At 41.7% G+C, this 17,533-nt stretch overlaps 2 protein-coding genes across 4 annotated transcripts; one reads left to right on the forward strand and one right to left on the reverse strand.

The window, feature by feature from the left end:
- Positions 1–1,293: 1,293 nt before the first annotated feature.
- Positions 1,294–7,755, forward strand: LOC5515862 (deoxyribonuclease-1). 2 transcript variants are annotated; one of them, XM_048730810.1, is made up of 9 exons: positions 1,294–1,510; positions 3,511–3,707; positions 3,809–3,897; positions 4,464–4,547; positions 5,207–5,307; positions 5,649–5,916; positions 6,298–6,394; positions 6,911–6,962; positions 7,237–7,755. In XM_048730810.1, exons 1-9 carry the CDS (start codon positions 1,441–1,443, stop codon positions 7,623–7,625), a joined length of 1,347 nt encoding a protein of 448 aa, XP_048586767.1. In that variant the 5' UTR covers positions 1,294–1,440; the 3' UTR covers positions 7,626–7,755. The 2 variants fall into 2 exon arrangements, with proteins under 2 accessions (XP_048586767.1, XP_048586768.1); XM_048730811.1 differs by having other exon boundaries at positions 3,640–3,707.
- On the reverse strand, positions 6,964–17,433 carry LOC5515907 (kynurenine 3-monooxygenase). Of its 2 annotated transcripts, none has more exons than XM_048730809.1 (19): positions 17,298–17,433; positions 16,439–16,563; positions 15,806–15,875; positions 15,628–15,725; positions 15,451–15,540; positions 15,166–15,214; positions 14,968–15,055; positions 14,692–14,787; positions 14,540–14,612; positions 14,090–14,161; positions 13,505–13,567; positions 13,385–13,443; positions 11,488–11,545; positions 10,931–11,020; positions 10,381–10,438; positions 10,161–10,243; positions 9,678–9,779; positions 8,905–8,964; positions 6,964–8,431 (listed from the first exon to the last, which is right to left on the reverse strand). In XM_048730809.1, exons 1-19 carry the CDS (start codon positions 17,416–17,418, stop codon positions 8,339–8,341), a joined length of 1,548 nt encoding a protein of 515 aa, XP_048586766.1. In that variant the 5' UTR covers positions 17,419–17,433; the 3' UTR covers positions 6,964–8,338. The 2 variants fall into 2 exon arrangements, with proteins under 2 accessions (XP_048586766.1, XP_048586765.1); XM_048730808.1 differs by having other exon boundaries at positions 9,645–9,779.
- Positions 17,434–17,533: the final 100 nt, after the last annotated feature.

Consider the following 17,533-nt stretch of genomic DNA (forward strand, 5'->3'; position numbering starts at 1 on the left):
GCACCGTGTGTAACCTATGAGCCTTTGCGCACCGTGTGCAACCTATGAGCCTTTGCGCACCGTGTGTAACCTATCAGCCTTTGCGAGTAATAGAGCTTTTGCGCATTGAAACTAACTGAGCTTTTGCGCGCCGTGAGTAACTAAGCCTTTTGCCCCGTGAGTAACAAGTGCGTCTTTGCGTACTAGGTGTGCAGTTGAGCCTTTGCGTAACGTGCGAATCAATACAAAAGGCCCAAATAGTCGTGTCCGTGAACCAGAAGAATAAGTACAATACAGCAAAGACTTCTTCAGGGCAGACTCTCTCGCGGAGTCGAATACCAGTTTTTGGTGTATTGTGTTTTATTTGAGCATATACGCAACGCGAGTAGTTGGTCTTTTGCGTACCGTGAGTAACAGTTTTTGCGCACCATGACCTACTTAGCCTTTGCGTCTTAGGAATCCTGGCTAAAAGTCTTTTCGTATGTCTCCAGTAGTCGGTGATCATTCTTCATGATCAAATTCATCTCTTCTAGCTAGAATTTCGTTGCGCTTGCTGGATTTTGTGACTTCCTAAATTGACGATTTTGTGGTGTGTGGGTGTGTAAAACGCGTCTAATCATGAAGTTAAGACCGTCTGGGAAAAGACCAGCTGCTGAAACAGTGAAAGAAATAACATTCATTAACAAACTTACAATATTAAACACGATACAAAATAATGACAGCTATATACTCATTTTTTGTGAGAACCTTTTTGGTAAGAACGTCCAGCCTGAAATTTCAACAAATTTTAGAAGCATACTAAGGTCATGCCAAGGCTCAGATCGAAGAAAATATTTTTTCGTTAGTGTGTGATGCGTTCTAAAATGCAGAATGAAATTGTTGTCATAATAAGTTATTATTGCTATTGATTATCTGTATTTTTCTCTTCCTAATAATTCATTGGTATTATAATTTATATACGGTAAAATCTAAAAACGTCCTTTAGAACATTTTCTGCATCAAAATACTACAAAAATAAAATCCGGACCGGCCTCAAATAAAAAAAGACGTTCTTATAAAAACAGAGTTGTCGACTGGTCGAGTTAGTTATTTTTCAGGCATTTTTAATATTCTCAGCCTGGAATAAAAATATATTTCATTTATCAGCCAAAACTTTTATTCTTTCCGTTGGTTTCTTTCTGATACTCTGAGTATGTTTACAATCTGATTTTGAGGATGAATGCTATTCAAATAAAAAACAATTAAAACAATTAACACAATGTATAATGTCATAAAAAGCTGCACTTTAATAGAGCACCTACCACTTGTTGTCAGAAGGGGCGGAATAATAACGTCTAACAACTGGTTAATTAACCCAGTTTTTTATACGATATCGATAGCAGATATCACACCAGAACGAAACGCGCACAACTCGAACCAGAGCATATTGATTCATTCAAGGACGAAAAAAAACAGTAGAGAATGGGCTTAATCAACAAAAGACTGCTGATCTTAGTAACTCACACAGTCTTTATTATTTTTTCATTCGAAGGTGAGTTTGAACTTAGATGCTAGGATATTTTTAACAATATCCTGTCTAGAAGATTTCAAAACCAAGTCCAGGCAAGATGCGAACCTAACAAATGAGTAAAGGTGCATTACTAATCATCTCTTGGGATCGTACCGACGGCCCCACAGGGGTCGAATGCAGACCCGGAAATAAGCAGTCGCCGTGTGAAACCTCGCCGTGTGAAACCTAAACTACGCCGTTTAAAACCTTAACTAAGCCGTGTAAAATCTAATTTACGCCTTGTAAAACCTAAACTACGCCGTGTAAAACCTAAACTACGCCGTGTAAAACCTAGACTACGCCGTGTGAAACCTAAACTATGCGTTAGACGTTCCGGGCATATTTTTTTATTTTTGGTGTTGAAAAACGCTTTCCGAAGCTAAAAGTAATTTAAAAAAAAGGTTTTTTTCCGGTTTACACCGAAAAAAAATATGCGAAGATCTTTTAATCATGGTGTTATTTTTATACATAATAATTTGCTACGAATACATGCCAAGGGGGGGGGGGGGGGCTTCTCGAACAAGAAATAACAAGATATCAAATATATAATGATTTCTACTAAACTCACTGGCACTGGGATATTTTTGCAAGAACTGCGAAAACGAGACAACAAAAAACTCTATTAAGCTTTTATATCACCTGCTCATCGCCCTGGAAAACAGATAAAGTTTGACCTTTTCCTTCCAATCACTTTTATTTAGATGTCTGTGTTTATGGGAATATATTTCGGGACACCCCCATTCTTTATAAAAAAAATTCGGTACCCTTCCTTTCCTGGTCTACTGCATAGCCTTACTTAGAACCATGGTAAAGTTAGCCGCCTATCCGCAAATTATAGAAAATTGGCTATGACTTTTGTCAATATGTCTGGTTCAAACTCGCAATATAAGGAGGTAATTATGCCTAACATCACCAATCATTTGACCGTGATATTTCGACAATATTTCGTGAAAAACGCGTGGGGTGAAACCAGAAACTTCGAAATTATACTGACAGGTACTAAACGAAGCATATAGCATTCCACTAACAAAAAATCAATAACGTCATTATCACGTCATTATTTCACAAATAAAGCATGGAAAGAATCAGTTATTCTATTTTAATCATACTGCCAAATCATATAGCATATCGTAGATGGCATAACTTGACTCGTTATGGTGCGTTACGGGTTCGGTTGATGGGATAACGCGACTCATCATGGTGCGCTACGGGTTTGGTAGAAGGGATAACGCGACTTGTTATGGTGCGTTACGGGTTCGGTTGATGGGATAACGCGGCTCGTTATGGTGCGTTACGGGTTCGGTAGATTGAATAACGCGACTCGTTATGGTGCGTTACGGATTCGGTAGATGGGTAGACGGGTTCGGCCGTAGCGCACCATAACGAGTCGCGTTATTCAATCTACCGAACACGTAACTCACCATAACGAGCTGCGTTATCCCATCAACCGGGATAGCATATCGTAGATGGAATAACGCAGCTCGTTATGGTGCGTTACGGGTTTGGTAGATGGAATAACGCGACTCGTTATGGTGCGTCACGGGTTCGGTAGATGGAATAACGCGGCTCGTTATGGTGCGTTACGGGTTAGGTAGATGTGTGGCAGGTTCGGCCGTAGCGCACCATAACGAGTCACGTTATTCAATCTACCGAACCCGTAGGGCACCATAAAAATGTGTACTAAATGCATCAGAAATGTGCAGTATTTTTATTTCCACATGTTTATACTGCATACAATTAAGATTTGACAATATGAACAACTATCATACTCAATAAACTACGGAGGACGGAGGAACCGAGCATAGAATAGGGATAGGCTCGTGCCTAAAGAAATCACCCCGACCATGCCAGTCTTCCCCTCCCCCACCCCCTACAGAATCGTACCATGACATGTCGATCGCCAAATTTGCACCCAATCTTAAATGCAATGTGACAATGGATGTAATGCTGAATAGAATACTGAGGCAATTCTTACTTTGCAGGAGCTAATGCAAATCCCAATGGAGGGCACCCTTTTTCCAGGGGGAACGCTCACGAAATTGTAAATGATTCCCCGCTAGCCAGTAGGAGCGTGGGCACTGCCAGCTTAACGAATCACTTGAAAATTGCAGCCTTCAACATCCGGGTATTTGGAACTACCAAGATGCGTACCCCAGGCGTTCCTGACATACTTGTTAAGGTGGGCCGAGTGATATAGTGATATTCGGAGGTTCCAGTCAATGGACCCTATTGTGAACCTAGTGTATTTTGATATAACGCAAAATTACTGTTTTCGATTAGATTCTGCTGCGTTACGATATCGTGTTGATTCAGGAGATTCGGGATTCATCTCAAACCGCCATGCCACTCCTTTTGCAAAATCTTAACAGGTAAGTTAGTGTTCGTTTTTATCTCCATACTCTCAGTAATAGGCGCCAAGATATCACGTGACTTTTTGGGTGTCAAACTCTCGCGCGCTCCGGCTTTTGGCGGCAAAATTACAACAACAGAAAGCAACTTATTCAGTGCTTACGAATAAAGCCTGATTTTTTTAGGAGCGGGTTTTATTTTCATTTAAATATTTTTTTTCGTCGTTCTCTGACGTGGCGAGCGCAGTTATTTCTGACCTCAGGATATAGTGGCGATAAAACATGCAAAGTGATGAAGATATTTAAAAGAAAGTGAATAGAAATAGCAAATTTTAAAGAATAAATAAATATAGAATTAATGCCCGAATACGCGTATACATAAATCTCGACCATATGTGTGTTCTTGTACTGCTGTACGCTTGGTTTGTGCACGTTCGTGATCACGTGACATGGTTGCTTATCCTCACAGAGCGCCTATTGTTTATGTCCTTTGAAGTTTGCGGGGTTTCGTAACCATTTCCGTCTATGAACTATGATTTATGAGATAATTCGTTACCCCTTTAATGATGTTCTAATCATTATATCAGTGCGTCTTCGTCACCCTACAAAATGGCGATCAGCGAAAGACTGGGGCGGACCAGTAGCAAGGAGCAGTACGCATATGTTTACAGGTAAGCTACATGCGCGAAGCCAGGACTTGCCGAGGGCATGAAGGCGCTTGGGTCAGGGGGAGGGAGAGGGGTTGGGGCTGGGGATGGGGGGCGGTGTGGTTGAAGTAAGCAGACATAGGCCGAAAACTCCAGTCTAGCCATAAAGCTTCAAGCTACCATACGGCGTTTCGTGTTGTTCGTTTTTCTTGTCTTCTTTTGTCGTCTGGAGTTTTGGGAAGTTGTTTCTGTTGTTGAAATGGTTGTTTTGATCGCGACTTTCTAAGTTTATGTGATGTAACGATATATTAATAAGCTTATTAGTTTCTCTAGGCTTCCTCGCCATTAACAAACACATGTATTTTAATTCCATTTTATTTTAGAATGGCAAAAAAATAATAGATAATGAATAAATAATTATATAAATGGATTAAAAAAATAGATTCCATTCGATTTTAGAATGAAAAAAGAATAATAGATAATGAATAAATAATTAAACAAATGGATGAATTAAATTAGGGGCCCATTTTTTTGTATTTTTATTATAGCAATCATTATACTGTTTTCTCTCTGTTTGGGTTTGACAAGGATGTAGCTGATTTTCAATAAGTGCATTGCCAAGAAGATATTTATCTCTTTTTAATATACCATTGATTACTATAATGTTTTCCCTATTTATACAGGTCTGACTTGGTTTCTGTGGTAAGCAAATATGTGTACAGCGATCCGAAAGACCTATTCGAGCGAGAGCCATTCATCGTCCATTTCCGATCATCTACGACAGGTTAGGCACAAGATTTGATGCCAGGGAATCGTAAAAAGGTCGTTTTTCTAATTAATCTTTAAGGTTTCAGAGTCCTAGAAGCTTAGATTTTATGATTCAATCTGATTTTATAAGAATAAGGTTGTGCAATCACATCAGCTAACCTTTTCCATTTAAACCTTTTTAGCTTCATCACCCCAAATGGTCTTACCATATCTTGAAAAAAGGCATTTACTGGCCTACAATGCTAATTCATTCTTTACTGACGACGTTGATTTAGGCCTAAAACAAACGCTTCTATTTACAAACTCCTCATCTAACAACCCAGTGGCCATAACAATATGCTGTTCTGGTGTTTCTAGCTATCAAGGACTTCGCACTTGTGGGTATTCACACAAAGCCTTCAGATGCCGCGAATGAAATCTCCAACCTTGTTGACGTCTACGATGATGTCAGAGTCCGCTGGGCGATGGATGACGTCATTATCTTAGGTGATTTCAACGCTGCCTGTGACTACATGAGAGACAGCGATTGGCGGGTAAATAGTTTGTTTACTGACCAGAGGTTCAGCTGGCTCATAACGGACTGCGTGGACACGACAACTGGAGGTGGCGCATGCGCATACGACAGGTATCTAATCACGTGATAATGATTTAATTATGTGACGGACTTTACTTTAAAGAAAAGTCAACTAGTAATTTTTGTTTCATATCAGTGTTATGCCCTATGCAAAAAGCGCCAACGGCCAGCAAGCTGGCGAAATCTCGCTTAACAGGCAACAAAGAAAAAGGAATTAAAGCATTCCTTTGTTTTGATGTCAGTCGACCAATACAGTCTACTATTTTTAGGCGCTAAATGCCGTCTAAGAAACGTTAATTTGCAAGGATTGTTTTTGAATGACATTTCAAAAGGCCCCAGGAACACACGTACCACAAGGACTCCCGCTTGCCCTCTTGTTTTAAAATAAGAAGATATGAACAATGTGCAATACTTGGAATTTCTATTTCTCAGGTTTGTAGCGGCAGGTGCAGCCATGAAGTCAGCGGTAGTACCCAACAGTCCTGGCCGGTTTGCCTTTGATAAGGAATACAACTTGACAGAAATAGTGGTATGTGCAATGATGAAAAAAAACAATAATAATAAAAACGTTAAAATGTGAAAGTTAAGAAACTGAACTTTCTAGTACTTCTCCTACAAAACAGTATAAACGACATAATGTGTGCAACCTGAATATAAAAGATTCTAAGAGTTCTCTCAGGGAGAGGAAACTTTTCCTCTGCTAAATTCCCATTTTCTCGGGGGGTGCGGAATCCGGAAAACTTATTTTTCCGGGGGGGGGGGGGGGTGAGTTCTCTGATAAAAATCTGACCACCCCGGAAAGAATAAATAGGGAATTTTTTTTTATGCCTTTGCAGTATCTCCACGGGACGTTTATTGACGGATTTGGCTACATACCAGAGTGATCTAGCTTTATAGTTTTGCTTTATAGTTTTGTCTACAAATAGCACGTCTATTGAGAGCCGAAAGAGCCGTTGTGTGTGTGTGTGTAGGGGGGGGGGGGGGATGCGTTCGTACCCGTGGGTACAGGCCTGGACTAGTGGATAACCAATGTCTATTTCCACAGACCGACCAAGTCAGTGATCATTACCCAATAGAAATGGAGCTTTACTCACAAGGTTTGTCCATATCGTACATTCACTCCTTTGTTATTGTTTTTACTTTGAATTACAACGGTTTATTTGGTAAACAACATCGAAATAGCCTTTCATTAATAAATCATGACACTAAATTCACGATATTTGATCAACAATATCTCAATTACTTGCTTGAGTATGTAGGCCAATGGAAATGGATGCTCTGTGTTACACGGTACTTTACAGGAACATGCAATAGTGGAATAAATATACTCTACTACTTCTCCGAAAGTCATTTGAGTTTTTTTTCTTCAAGCTTACACAAGTGCATTGTCAAAGGTGGACGAACAGACGGAGAACAAGTTCTTTGCTGTCACTCCCCTCACCTTTGATCCTACGATGATCTACTCGCTACGCTACAGCAGCAACCCTCTCATTCAGAATGGCTTCCTTGTCGAAACCCTTTACATCACCTCAACTATCGCTATGGTTACCAATGCTAAGACGGTCAACAGCTCCCATGATGCCGTGCAAGCATACGATCTCATCTATCAAAGCTGGCCGTCCCTTGTTAGCAAGAACCAAGTGGAAGTCGCGAAGCTGAAGGTGACTGAAAAAATGGGAACGAATGATAGCGCCACGGTCAAGCTTATTTGTAGAAAGAACCCGGTCCCTGCGGAATGCTGGGTCGCGTTCCAGATATGATAATTTCTCGAAGGCAATCAGAAGTTTCTTTACCATTACACCTCGAATATATAGTAGATAGTATTCAATACGTCTGGGTACTAAGTCATGTGTGTAACATAATTCTCAAAATAAATCGTGTTATATGACATGGACGGATGTAATATATTTCAAGGAGGTGGAGGAGGTATTATACTAAAGGAAAGGGAGCTATAAATATATAAAACATGGCGCGAGAAGCACGTGTCCAGAGGGTGTGCACCCTGCTCGTGTGACGGGATGAGTTCGACTCCGGTTGACACCTTCGTTGCTAGTTAAGAAGGCGGTTAATTTTATGTGTGTATCTGGATAGAAAATGCTCCTAGATGGATCCTGTTACCTATTACCAGAGCAAAAAATACTGATTTAAACTTAATTGATTCATGGTCAGTAAATTACTAATCTGGACCCATCCTGTGTTTTTCTAGGTACGCCCCTGGCGAGGTAATTGTGGATTTTAGCTTCCACGCACTTCTTCTATAATCTCAGTCGGAGGGCGGGGCACTCTCGCCCCTTTAGGTCCGCCAGTGGGGCATGCTTATAGTACATCATAATAGCTGCGCTTAAGCTCAATATTCTGTAATGTTTATCAGTGCCAGCAATTCCCATATAGCAGCATCATACGTTGCGCGGCATCGCTAAGAAATGTTTCAATGCATCTAAATGATTCTTTTTACACAGCACAAGACAAGCCATCATAAAGCCAAAAATCGTGCCATCCTTTTGAACGCTGCCATGAGTCCTAGCGTACCGGCAGCTAGCAGCGAGAGCATCAGTATGTTCACGATCTGCAAACAAATAATAATGATTCAGGGACGGATCCAGAATTTCAAAATGATGAGTGAATAATGGCCGGATAGACAGCTTATAACTGATCCAGTAGTTCTTTACATGGTAGGTCACATGGATCTAACAATACTTCATGCTAAATTGGATTTGTCGCGTCAGCAAAGTCAAGCAGGCGAAGGAACATGGACAGTACCTCCCGTCCATCAGACATTTATTTTCTTCAAACAAAGTGATTTTTCAATTTTTCTACTCAAAAAGGGGGTGGATATCCACCCCACCCCACCCCCCTGTATCCGCCCCTGTGACTATAAGTTTATTGATTAAAGTTTTTATTGAAAAACCTCGTTTTCACTTTGTACGGGCAAGAACGCACATATACATATATAAGGTTTAAACCACGGTTAAGGTCATTTTGTAATACAAAGGCACAATTCTCATATTCGCATCTATCTTTTAGAGAAGACACACTCACCCTGTCCTGCCGTCTCGTTCTAATAATAACTTCATGGTAAGGTATACGGGAAAATGTAACCTGAAAGACAGAAAAGGAGGATGGACATTTAATAGAATATGCGATGAATATTCATTTGTATACCGGCCGCGAAGACGCATTCGGCTGAATTAAAAACTAATTAACTGGCGCTTCGCGTTCTACCCTCCAAACTAGAGTATCCCCAAGTCCTCACCTCCAAGTCATCACCTCCAAGTCAATGCCCGATATTCACCTCCAAGTCGCTAGCATGCGCAGGTCACTACGCATACAGCGCATTGACTTTTAGGTGAATATTGGGGTTTGTGGCGGTTTAAAGGATTTTTGGGGATACTTTAAAGTTTGGAGGGTAAATTGGGATTGAGAAAAGATAAGAAAAAAAGTAAATTGGCACAATTTTAGCGGATAACAATAGTTCAATAGATGGCACACATAACGATTTTTATTGAAATGCAAATTTTCAAATACAGATAGTTTAGGGACTATCCTAGCGCCCGTGCTACAAGGCATGTCCGTTATTGTGAGAGGACCTGGTGATGGGGCTGCTTAAAGACACCCTTGTTATCTTTAGTTTTTTAGCGGCAGAGGGATGACAAAAGACACAAAACTTCACTTTGTATGATAGTTACCATCCGGGGGTAGCCTAGCTACAACGCGCGAAGATTATCCCAATCAAGGAATTTGTGTATTAATAATACATACATAAGTACATAGTCAGTTACCAGTGAAATACTGTCGCTTTTAGTGTAGTTTACCATAGTATATAGCGGTAGTAGCAGGCGTGGAAAACATTTATGTAGTAATAGATACAGGGTGCGGCGCCAGATGAATATTTTGGACGTCACCGATGATCGCATCTAGATAATAAAGAGAAACTGATAAGACTAAAATGAAAAGTAAATTGTCTTTTCATGCTGGGAGCCGTGCTACCTGTAAAAAACACATGCTTAGCACTTGTACACAACCTCACCATCCAAGGGACGGACGGACGCCAAATCATCATGCTATGTTATCACGTCTCGCATTGCAAGACCCATTTAAAGGAACTTCATTAATCATCACAAAACATTTGGCAGTGATTCAAATACCTTACCCAAGTATAAAGCCTCTTTATAAGCGGCGTATAGGGGTGTCCATTATAATAGAGGTCTCTGTTTTATAGAGGCTTTCTATCAATCAGAGGCTGCGTGGCTCAGATGAGACCAGACAGGTGGTCCGTTATATATGGGGTGACTAACCTCAGTATAGTTGTACATAGCAAGGTCGCAAATCGCCTTCCCGTCCGGATTACGGACACTTGTATACTCGGACAGTGCTGCACCTTGAAGCAATAACAAAAAATATGGTTATCCTTCATCGTGAGATTTGTATTTCACGATATATTGCAAATAATATACTATGGAAGTACTCTAAATAACGATATAGAATTTGTATCATGCGATCATGTTTCCCACTCACCAATATCTTTCTTGTGCTTCACAAGCAGCTCATCTAATACAAGGCAATCCTCAAAACCCTGGTGGTAAAGCACTCAATTAGTCATATGCCACTGCACGCTCAGAAAGGCTAGAACAGTGGCAGTGAACTCCATCTAACCGCATTGTCTTTTGAGAATAGCAGATAATGGCAAAAAAAAAAAGAATACGTTTGGACTCGGCTTCAGCATGTCCTTTTCTCGAGTAAGTCAGCGATGGTTCAATGGGTTTAACAACGTCTATACTTAGGCAAAGTTTAAACGTCGTATTATCCATGAGCCTATTCAATACAAATGCCTGCAAATGGAGATGAAACAATCGACTCGATTTATTTGCATGCATTTGTATTGAATACGGCTCATGCACGATACGACGTTTGAACTTTAGGGGCAGATATTAATCGAGGAATTGGAAGACTTTGGTAGGCCCTTTGGAATGTCGTGGACCCGCCACTTGCTTCCCCCTTCCCCCTTCCTGTGTCTTCGTCCCGCCTGCAGCCAGCCCTGTTTCTTCAGACGAGACAAGGTACTCACGCAGTTCATGCCCTGTGCGTAGAAGGGTACCATTGCATGTGCCGCGTCACCGAGAATAACGGCCTTGTCTTTGTAGTGGTAGGGACTACACTAATGAGACAACAAACAACAAACTTTATCATTAATGACGGCCTTGTCTTTATAGTGGTAGGGACTGCTCTATTGAGACAGCACAGAGCAAAACTTGATTTAATAACAGCCTTGTCTTTAAAGTGATAGGGTCTGCACTATTGTGAAAACACACAGCAAAAACCTGATCATTAATAACGGCCTTGTCTTTATAAGACAACACACAGCAAATTTGATCATTAATAACATTCTTGTAGCTATAGGGCCTGCAAGTCAACAAACAACCAGACCGCAAAACATCACTATGAACATAGAAAGGGGTGTAACCAGGAAAAGTTATTCAACAGTGAAGATCTCATTTTAGGGCCGATTGAGCTATGGGCTATGAGTTATATCACATCGAACGCGTCGACAAATAAACAGGACCATATTCTTACTTGATGACAATATCTTATTATTCATTGTGAATTGTTTGCGCCTTCTACTACCTTTATAGTAACCATGGATCCCACAGGGTTCCCGAAGTACTCTCTCAGCAAGTGATCCCTACGGGTAACAAAATTAGTCCCAGATGACAAAAGTGGTTACTTGAATGATCACTATTGACTCTTTTTTCCATTTGCTTTCTCCCCTCCTCCACTACCAATCCCTGTCATCCTCTCTTCACTACCAATCCCTGGCATCTTCTCTTCACTACCAATCCCTGGCATCCTCTCTTCACTACCAATCCCTGGCATCCTCTCTTCACTAAGAATCCTTGGCATCCTCTCTTCACTAACAATCCCTGACATCCTCTCTTCACTACCAATCCCTGGCATCCATTCTTCACTAACAATCACTGGCATCCTCTCTTCACTACCAATCCCTGGCCGCCTCTCTCCACTACCAATCCCTGGCCGCCTCTCTCCACTACCAATCCCTGGCCGCCTCTCTTCACTACCAATCCCTGGCCCCCTCTCTTCGCTACCAATCCCTGGCCGCTCTCTCCACTACCAATCCCTGGCCGCCTCTCTCCACTACCAATCCCTGGCATCCTCTCTTCACTACCAATCCCTGGCATCCTCTCTTCACTACCAATCCCTGGCATCCTCTCTTCACTAACAATCCCTGGCCGCCTCTCTTCACTACCAATCCTTGGCATCCTCTCTTCACTACCAATCCCTGGCATCCTCTCTTCACTACCAATCCTTGGCATCCTCTCTTCACTACCAATCCCTGGCATCCTCTCTTCACTACCAATCCTTGGCATCCTCTCTTCACTACCAATCCCTGGCATCCTCTCTTCACTACCAATCCCTGGCATCCTCTCTTCACTACCAATCCCTGGCATCCTCTCTTCACTACCAATCCCTGACATCCTCTCTTCACTACCAATCCCTGACATCCTCTCTTCACTACCAATCCTTGGCATCCTCTCTTCACTACCAATCCTTGGCATCCTCTCTTCACTAACAATCCCTGACATCCTCTCTTCACTACCAATCCCTGGCATCCTCTCTTCACTACCAATCCTTGGCATCCTCTCTTCACTAACAATCCCTGACATCCTCTCTTCACTACCAATCCCTGGCATCCTCTCTTCACTACCAATCCCTGGCATCCTCTCTTCATTACCAATCCCTGGCATCCTCTCTTCACTACCAATCCCTGGCATCCTCTCTTCACTACCAATCCCTGACATCCTCTCTTCACTACCAATCCCTGGCATCCTCTCTTCACTACCAATCCTTGGCATGCTCTCTTCACTACCAATCCCTGGCATCCTCTCTTCACTACCAATCCCTGACATCCTCTCTTCACTACCAATCCCTGACATCCTCTCTTCACTACCAATCCCTGGCAGCAAATTGAGGAAGGGAGAGGGGGATGAGGCAGGAGACAGCGGCCCTATGGGGTCATGCTAGTTGAACATTGTATAGTTTTTGAGCGAGGGACGGAGGGGATACAATGGCACCTCTATAAAGCGGACACCTTAGATACCGTGACAGGTAACCGCTTTCTAGAGGTTGACCGCTCTTTTGAGATTGACCGCTTTAGATCTCCAGCCGCCCGCTTGATCACAAGCTCTGATTTAAAGCCGCATTGTCACCAGTTTACTTTCGGTCGATTACCTAACAATATCCGATGATTTTTAACGGAAAACGCGAAAAATATTTCAAAATATTGAAAGCAGTGTGTCTATTGGAAATTTGTGATTGATAATTTAGAGCGGATGGCCTGTTAAATATCTCGGATTCTAATAGATTCTTTTGTCTTTTAACGGTTGACGTTTCCGTCGGACCTCCGGAAGTAAACTGGTGACAATGCGGCTTTAAGCTCTGATTACAATTTTATTTTGCAATCATTGGTACATGAACCAGAACATCAAATGAATTGAATACTCACTCCTCCAGATGATCCATGAAATCGGGAAACTCACTGTTGAAGAATCCTAGAACATCTTCCTGCAACACGCATGTGTTATTTTCCATTCTTGTAGCAGTTCACAATAGACTTAATAATTACCTTGGTGTTTATCCTTTCGAAGTGTTCGTACGGCGCAAACAGCGTACACGTGAAAGAGTTATCCTGGAGAAAAATAAAACATGAAAACATGATGTTGTTAGTTTTGCACTACAGCAGCCCATCAAAATGACCAACCTACAATATAAGAGTCTCAAAATCAAGTTACACAAATAACCGCTCAGGGTCAGTTTTTAAAATGGGTCAAAAAAAGATAAAATCGAGAAATGAAAAAAAAGAACCAGATTTACCCATAATATCCAATAAAATCGTTGATTATGTTATTGTTTGTAACTAAACCAGCACTTTTAAAAATAATACCTTATTCTGCTTAATTTTCGCGCGTACTTAAATTCGCGATTTTCGCAATTCAATATATTGGTCTTGTTTCAGTTGTCTTTTATTTTGTAAAAACGGAAAAATTCACCTGAACTTCAAATTCGCGAAATTAAATCCCCCACAAACACAATTTTTCTCCGCGATCGCATAATGTGCTGAGAAAATTTTCGCGAAATTTAAGATGCGCGAAAATAAAGAAAAATAAGGTTATATACGAGGACGTGAATGCACTGCGAGATGGAGGTTTACCTTGTTTGCCTGTGCGATCATCATGAATGACGTGCGAGGCCATATGTGAAGATAACTCGGCTCGATGTGCGGCTAGAGAGATACCAGGAAGCACGAATTATTACACTGAAATATTACTGCCTACTGAAACTACATCATTTTCATTGAAATGGCACTAAGCAGGGCTGCACCAGTCGCGCTGCACGGAAAAAGCACGACACCGATTCTACGTCGAGCTTCTGATGTGCCGAATCAAATACCATATTTTTTTCATTTTGTGCAACAAAAATTCCGCATCAAGTCAACACACAACCTATTGAACGCGACTTATTTAGTGCGACGTCTGGATCAACGTTGAACCCAATGTATTTGTGTCGATGCAAATAGACAATAGATTCGGTACGGCAGGAGCGCGACGAATGAATCGGGCCTGAGACAGCGGCTTAAATCGTGCCAATCTTTTAATCCCACCTCTCCGTCTGGTCTTGGCGGGAGGCTGATCTCTTTATACCAGTGGGGGATGTACGCCTGACTATAGTCAAACCTACAACGGAATGCAAAGTCAAAGTTTCAAGGTATACAGAAAAAAAAAACAAGGAGAATAAATAAAGAATGAGAAGTACCTCGTTCTCGCCATCATTTCCCTTCGTAACGCAGAGAATGCGCCGTCACAGCCAACCAAAAGGTCCGCATTCACGCGCAACGCGCTACCATCAGGACTGGAACGGAATGAGAGAGGAATAATATTATCAGGTGAAAACGTGGAAAGGAATCTTAGCTCCACGTTATCAAGCCGCGCCCAAAAGGCCACTAGTTTGCGCTTGAAAAATATTTAACAAAAAGCTACTACCGAACGATCACTTCCATGTCTACTCTATCAAAAAAGGGATGTCACTCACGAAGTACAGATGAAACTTGCGCAGTCTAGATCAGCCGAACGAAGTTTGTGTTCAAAGTGGAAGGTTACATTCATGTAACTTTCTGCGACTGAAAAATAAAGTACAAATGCAGTAGGTCAGGTATATGCTTTAAAGACTAGACCGAAGAAGCGAAACGAGAAGCAAAATATTTGGGGTGCGATAGGTGTGAAGTCTTACCATTTAGAAGGAATTCGTTTACTTTCCTGCGTTCAACTGAATATATACACTGCATGAAAATCAAAAAGGTAATAAGGATTAAGTAAGAGATGTAATAATTAACATGCTCGGCGGCAAGGGAAGAAGGGAGGTACAGACTTGGTAGTATATATCTCCATCGATTTTTCAGCCCTATGGGTGCTTTTTCACATTCTAATCCCCTCTCCCTCCCACCTCCCACCCCAGATGCCATGGTATTCAGAACTTAACCAAACAGGTTAGAGGTATTTTCGTTCTCTACTATACCTCTCCATTTGTGCCGTACTGCATAGAGTAAGTCTGTCTGTTTCGCGCGTGAATATACCGTGCTGACATCGCTACACTGTCCTCCAGCAACTACAAGCAGCAAACAAGCATACACTTTAGAGAAGTTCATAAATATTACAAGAAAAGGCAGACAAAGAAGCGTACGGACAGACGCACCTGCTCGTCACATCCCACTACAGCAAGAGCTGCTATTCCCCGGTGTGAAAGCGCGAGGTTGATGCTCCGCTGACTCACAGTCTTTACAAGGCGAGGATCTGCCGGCGAGTGGTAAGGGAAAAATTATCAGTACGGGATACGAACAATTCCCATTAAAATACGAACAGTAAACACACACCTTTTCGTGCTTCATAAATATCGACACGATAGCCATGCCTGGCTAAGTAGATTGCGCAAAGGGACCCGACCTGGTTGGTAAATCAGAGATACATGATTTGATACTTGCTGGCTGTGAGGAAGGTCACGTGGTGTGTAACATAGATATTTAAAACTGTTCTTTCTAATAACAAGTCGTGCCTAAGCTTCTTACAATAGGCCGACATTGGCGGATCCAGGAGCTCCAAAAAGGGGGGGGGGGCGTAGCAAGGGATTTAAGAAAGGGGGGGACCGGATTCAATGTTCTTCCGTGTATTTCCTTATATTACTTGTTATTTTTAAGCCAAACATTTGAAAATAGGGTGGCCTACCCCTAAACCCGCCCCTGGCCGACTTTTTATTCCGGGAGCCATTGGCGCCTCTTAGAGTTTGGCAGGATTATGTCAGGATTGAAATTTGCGTTTGTGTTTATTCTGAGCAGGCGCAGAATAGGATAGCTATCCCCCCTCCCTACTTTCACTAGCAAATCCTGGAAACGCGACTGCTGACTGCTAAGGGCAGGCATTTTAATGAATTCAACCCCCCCCCCCCCCCTTATGTGCACCTATAACAAGTATTCACTAAATGATGTCCACAAGACGAGTGGTGTACTCACCAGCCCTGCTCCAATAATTGCAATCTCGGTTCGTTTCTTGTCATCACCCAGGCTACTTCCCATCGGACAACCATTTAATTCTCCATAAGCCGTATTTGGATACGCACCCGAATCAATGGTCATACCTTTTGAAGATAACGGACCGTTCAATATTCAAAAGGGAATAAAGAAAGGGAAAGTAAAATTATCACATGTTGCTAGAGATGATGCTACTACCGTTGATTAATTAACCGGTATTCATTTTAAGTCATGTTGCTCTTCGAGGCTGTGAGAGGTTAATCACATAAATCACTGTTTAAAAGAGCACATTACTATAGAGAAGATTGCGCGACATTGTCTATTACGTGACACATTGTCATTTACAGTTTAGTAAATCGATAATCATTCACTGCGCACCAGAGACTCTTACATAAGCCGGAATCCTTTGTTATATGATCGCATTTTAACTTTTTGCCACAGCAAATCATGTCAAACATCTGGAAAAATTCACTCCTCGTCATTCTTTATCAGGGCAGCTGCGAGCTTATCTCCAGTTATTTACGTTATGCAACAAGAGAGGGAAGAACTATTATTCTGAATTCAGAGCACCGCAACTAGAACTGAAAGCGAAATGATACGACATTCATGAAACGCGAGTTCGTCTAAGATCGCACAATACCATATCAGTTGCCTAAATATCGGATAATTATCACCAAGTATAAATTTTCTCAGACTATTTGTCGATTTGATCGCTTAAACCATAATCCAATTCATTCAAACGGAACGTCGGTGTACACATTTATCCCCAACCCCGTTACTATGCTACCAGGACTTTGTCATTCGCTAGAAATGCAGGGTTATTGGACAGGATTTTACTCACCATAAAGTGTAAATGTGAGGGATTCGTGCTTGATTATTGTCAGCCACAAATGGCGAATCCACGATGAGAGATTGCATATAGTTCTGAGTTTCCGGTAAAGAAAGGCAAGATTGCGTGACATTTGTATTTCCGGTAGAGGCGATTTTGTTAAAAAATTGGAAATGCATAAAAAAGACGGAGGGCCTTAAGGCGCTTAAGAACCGAACAGGTGAAAAATAAGGAAAAAAAGGTTTCTA

Source organism: Nematostella vectensis, chromosome 1, assembly GCF_932526225.1.
Source record: "Nematostella vectensis chromosome 1, jaNemVect1.1, whole genome shotgun sequence".
Classification (NCBI taxonomy): Eukaryota; Metazoa; Cnidaria; class Anthozoa; order Actiniaria; family Edwardsiidae; genus Nematostella; species Nematostella vectensis.

Coding starts and splice junctions, on each gene's coding strand:
- LOC5515862 (XM_048730810.1), top strand. CDS start 1,441: ATGGGCTTAATCAACAAAAGACTGCTGATCTTAGTAACTCACACAGTC. Junction 3,708..3,808: donor TTCCTGACATACTTGTTAAG/GTGGGCCGAGTG, acceptor GTTTTCGATTAG/ATTCTGCTGCGTTACGATAT. Junction 5,308..5,648: donor TTTCCGATCATCTACGACAG/GTTAGGCACAAG, acceptor TGGTGTTTCTAG/CTATCAAGGACTTCGCACTT.
- LOC5515907 (XM_048730808.1), bottom strand. CDS start 17,418: ATGTCACGCAATCTTGCCTTTCTTTACCGGAAACTCAGAACTATATGC. Junction 9,780..10,160: donor CTATGTACAACTATACTGAG/GTTAGTCACCCC, acceptor TTTATTATCTAG/ATGCGATCATCGGTGACGTC. Junction 8,965..9,644: donor AAAGCGACAGTATTTCACTG/GTAACTGACTAT, acceptor TCTGTCTTTCAG/GTTACATTTTCCCGTATACC.